The sequence below is a fragment of the Cydia splendana genome, unplaced genomic scaffold (assembly GCF_910591565.1).
Source record: "Cydia splendana unplaced genomic scaffold, ilCydSple1.2 scaffold_116_ctg1, whole genome shotgun sequence".
Classification (NCBI taxonomy): Eukaryota; Metazoa; Arthropoda; class Insecta; order Lepidoptera; family Tortricidae; genus Cydia; species Cydia splendana.
The window spans coordinates 183,547-188,574 of NW_026946841.1; the positions used below are offsets into that span (position 1 = coordinate 183,547).

The 5,028-nt window shown below is 39.3% G+C and overlaps 1 protein-coding gene across 1 annotated transcript; it reads left to right on the forward strand.

The window, feature by feature from the left end:
* Positions 1 to 1,854: 1,854 nt before the first annotated feature.
* LOC134805462 (uncharacterized) lies at positions 1,855 to 2,202 on the forward strand. Its single transcript, XM_063778764.1, has one exon. The coding sequence runs from the start codon at positions 1,855 to 1,857 to the stop codon at positions 2,200 to 2,202; it is 348 nt and encodes a 115-aa protein (XP_063634834.1).
* The last annotated feature ends 2,826 nt before the right edge of the window (positions 2,203 to 5,028 follow it).

Here is a 5,028-nt window from a genome sequence, read left to right on the forward strand (position 1 = left end):
CAATATGAATTATTACGTTAGGGCGATTATATATGTCGAATACCGATGGTCTCAAAGGCGGTGGGTGCGTGGGGTAGTATCTCGATGTATTACTTCACAGCTAAGCCAGTACCTACCATTGCTACCAGTGAATGAAATAAACATTCGGACTCGTTAACCATACTAGTGCCTACTATACTTCAGTACTAAATGTTTAAAATAACTAATTGCTATTTTTAACTCAAGGGAGCGATATGAAAGTAAAAAGAAACCGTTTAAATCTTTATTCAAGTCAAACTAGGCCGGCTCCAACCCTACATATCTGACCTGAGAAGATTTAGCCCTATATGGGACCGGCAACAAACTCAGACGGACAAATCTTTTCAAAACAAGTTAAAACAACACATAACAGATCATTTCTTTATTTCACAAAAGTAAGCTTCTAATGAAACATAAGAAATCAAAACAACACTTGAAATAAAACACTGAACGGAACGCAGGGAGATCTCCGAGTTATCCATTGAGGCCCACTTCGAAGCCTGTGCCATCGAGTGCGTTGGACTGGACCTTATCATTGTGTGTATCTACCGGCCGCCCAATGGTGATGTACCTTTATATCTTACAAAGTTAGACGAATTATTAAACCTAGAAAGTATACAGAATAACAATGTTGTACTAGTAGGAGACATTAATATTGATCTCTTAACTAAATGTTCTGACACCCGTAGTCTCCTAAATACAATTAAACAGCATAATTTTAGACAGCTTGTAACCGTACCTACTAGAATAACTGCATCATCAGAAACTTGTATCGACCACGCATATACAAATATACACAAGAGCATGATTTGTGATGTATATTGTAAAGAAATGTACCTGTCTGATCACTTAAGTGTAAATGTCATTATAAATATAAATCATTCTGTTTCTCCGATTAAGTACATAACTAAACAATCATTTTCAAGTCAAAACAAATACAACTTCATTCAGAGCCTCGAGTTATATGACTGGGATTGCGTTTTATTAAAAAATCAATGCCCCAATAAAATAACTACATCAGTAATTAATATTCTTAAACACTATTATGATATTCACTTTCCTAAGCGAAAACAACCTATTAAAAAGATTGTAAACACATGGGTCAATGACCTCTTACGTAAACTACGCCATAAATTGCGTGCAACTAAAGTTAAGTTATCTAAACAACCTAATGACATCGAGTTACATTCGAGCCTATTAAAATTGGAAACAGCGTATTGGGCTACATTACGTAGTGACCGTGTAGAATTTATAAATAGCAAAATAGTGTGTGGCGCAGGTGGCAGTGTTTGTCGGGCTATGTGGAGCGTCATCTCGTCAGAGACATGCCGGCGCAGTAGCAGCAGGAGCGGACCCCTGGACGTGCTCGTGAGCCGTGCGCCGGGCGACTGCGAGGCTGCGCGCGCCGCGGCCGCCGCCGCCTAGCTCAACCACTACTACACTCACACGAACAATGATTCGCGCCCGTGCGTAGATGATGCACTCGCATATCTCGACAGATATCTGCCACAGGTACCATCTGCTTTCTTATTTAAACCGTTCACTATTGAGGAAATGCTGAAAACATGTAAGGTCGTTAAACGTAAACAATCTAAGGACATCCATGATATGACGACCTATGTCATTGATCTTCTCCCGCCGAATGTCATATCCTTACTGCTTTTTATATTTAATAAATGTGTTAATGCGGGTGTATACCCCGACACGTTAAAGTTAGTTAAAGTTCAGCCTATCTATAAGGGAAAGGGTGAAATGCATATACCTAAATTCTATAGGCCGATATCCCTTATACCTACAATATCCAAGGTCCTTGAGCGCCTATTAAGTACCCGGATGATGCAACATATTACATCTAACAATCTTTTGAATAGCCAGCAGTATGCCTACCAGACAGGTCGTTCAACGACGGACGCGGCGCGCGATGTGGTCGCGCGAGTGATGGTGCATCTCGAGGGCGGGCGGCAGGTCGCAGCGATATTCTGCGACCTTTCGCGCGCCTTTGAGATGATCGACCACTCATTGCTCCTCTCGAAACTGGCACGCTACGGCTTCGAGGGCAACTTTCTCAACACGATTGCCTCTTTTCTCAGCAATCGACAGCAAAGCACTGTTGTTCTCGGCGTGAAGTCAAACCTCGAACCCGTAGGGGCTTGTGCGGTACCGCAAGGATCGATGATGGCCTGATGGGCAATAACCTTTTTTTGATACTAGTTAACGATATAATGACGGCGTGCCCTGAGCCTGAATATATTATGTTCGCAGATGACACGTGCATAATAGTTAATGCAGATAATTTTGACAACCTAAAAATTAAAACTAATAAAGTAATTAATAACATTGCCAAGTGGTTCTCTTCTAACGGCATGGTTCTTAATATAGAAAAAACAAATATTATGCATTTTCAACTTCGTAAAACTGGTATATGTCCACTAGATATAGTCGTTAACAATGTAAAACTCCCCCAGGTTGAGCAAGCAAAATATCTGGGTTTTACTATAGACTCGGGGCTAACCTGGACCCCCCATATAGATGTGGTCTCTGACAGGCTAGCGTCAGCGTGCTTCGCCCTTGGCAGACTCGCGCCATCCCTAACGCCTCAAAACCTCAGAATAGCATACTATGGGTACTTCCACTCAATTTTAACTCAAGGTGTAGAACTATGGGCTACTGCAGCTGAATGTAATAGACTATTTAGATTACAAAAACGTGCCCTAAGGATTATTTCAAAGAAACCCTATGATTATTCAGCTAAGTCATTATTTTTAGAACACAAAATACTTACGCTACCATCTGTTTACATACTAACAGCCTGCAAATATGTAAGGTCTAATCTGGGGCTATATACAACTCGTGGGCAGAACCACGGCCGTAACACGCGCGGCGAGCACCTCCTGCTGGTCCCGCGCTGCCGACTGGCCAAGGCTCGGAAGTCACTCGGTGTCATGGGTGTAAAAATGTATAACACACTTCCGAAAGAGGTCATTAACTCAGCTAGTGAGGCAATATTTGTTAGTAAACTTAAGAAAATGTTAATTGGTTTAGCTTGTTACACTATAAGTGAATTTATGTCGAGAACTGCTGATCTCTAAAAATGATATTATTTATTTATAAGAACTGAACTCAAATGTAACTACTTAATAATTTAATCTAGTGATAAATTGATAATTAAGTAATGTATATAGCTTTGTGACGTGTAAAATTATTTATGATTTTATAAATAAATATCTCAATCTCTCAATCTCAATCTCACTTAGCTAAATGGTTAAAGAACGCGGGATTCTATAAGCTATCAGAATAATCCTTCAGGTATAAACCTTCAGGAACGTAGCGAGTTAGGCACGAGGTTGGCTAATGAGTACGTCCGATCTCTAGCGCGGTCCGATCAAGAAGAACTACCAGCGGCGGAGCTTCTCTGCTCCCGCCTCAAAGTCAAGTTGGCAAACCTGCTCGACCAGTCTACCAACATACCGACAAAAATGCCAACTCGTGCCTACGCTCACTCGAGAGAAACCTCTCGACGTTCCAAAGCCTTCTACCTGTCATCTCAGTTCAACAACACGCCAATAGATGGCGTTACTCTCTACGCAACTTTATTTCAACAATGCGCCAATAGACGGAGTTACTCTCTATACAACTTTATTTATTTTGTTACAACCAAATAATACGTAGCTCAACATTGCTAATCGATTTTATACAGGCGTCTAAAATAATGAACTATAACGCTGCAATACTTCTTTCTGGTGTCAGGGTCCGACACGGCCGTTGTAATAGGCGGAGCGCCGGGGTGGAAGGGGCGATTCAGTAAACACAGTATACAGGTTAACAGATGTATTGTCTTCCAGCTTGTACACTCTAATCTCCCCCATACTTGCTAATCTATCGTTATATTGTAACACTCTCCCCCCCTCTCTCCTCAAATAACCCTAACTAACCCCTACTTAGCTAAACCTAGACCTACCTAAAATACTAAAAATTCCAATAAGAAAATCCAAAATTTTAAATAATCTTTAAAATACCGCAAACCGTATCTACCTTGACTAATTATTATAAAATAATGCAAATAACCTGAATAAATTCTAATTAAATAAGTTAATATCTTGAATTGGATCAGTAGATTGGCCAAATGATCGTTTAGTGTTTATGTAGGACCCTTCGTCGTAACCGTTAATAGTAACCGAAATCCTTTTCGCATAATAGGAAAGAGTTATGAATAAAACACCTATAAATCCTAATAATGTCAGATAATTATTAAACCGTGAATTATGTCAGAGTATTAAGAAATATCATTGCAGGTTATAGTAATGTTTGACTTAATCAGATTAAGTCTGTAATAAGATGTAATCAATAAATCAATAGTAAGTATGTCATAATCAAGTAAGTCTGTAAAATGTCATAGTTAAATTGTCAGTAAAGTATGTCAATGTAAGTCTGTAGAATGTCATAGTCAAATTGTCAGTAAAGTATGTCAAAGTAAGTAAAGTCTGTCAAATGTCATAGTCAGTTGGTCAAAGTACAACTACTAATAAATGTCACAATATTTTGTTTTTGGGGTATAGATATCGCCCCGCCTCCGCGACACCCGTGATCATCATCCAGTTGCAGGTCAGAATCCCCGCCCCAGTTCTGAAGGAACTATATTGTGGTCCAGAAGGGACATCTTTTAATAATGACAGGCCATCACCATCATTCGACCATGTCATTATTTTGTGACATTTTTCGTCAACAATGAGAGGACATCAAAGGGACAATTTAACATAACAAAATACTGGTAGTAGAGCAGCTGTATTTGATCCACTCAAATTCTCCAGAATACTGCAATTTTGTAGTATACGTATTTTAATATTCAATGAAATGATATTATCCAAACTTTAGCTGTAGACATTTTGAATCACACTTTCGGACCAAAATATTCTACGATCGTGCATCTGCCTTGATCTGAGCCCGGATAAATCACTCATTGAAATAAGATTTTATGATAATATATGACCTTATATTTTTAAAGGTCAAGTG

What these genes read in the sequence shown, in the direction of transcription:
- LOC134805462 (XM_063778764.1), top strand. Translation starts at nt 1,855, where the DNA reads ATGCAACATATTACATCTAACAATCTTTTGAATAGCCAGCAGTATGCC.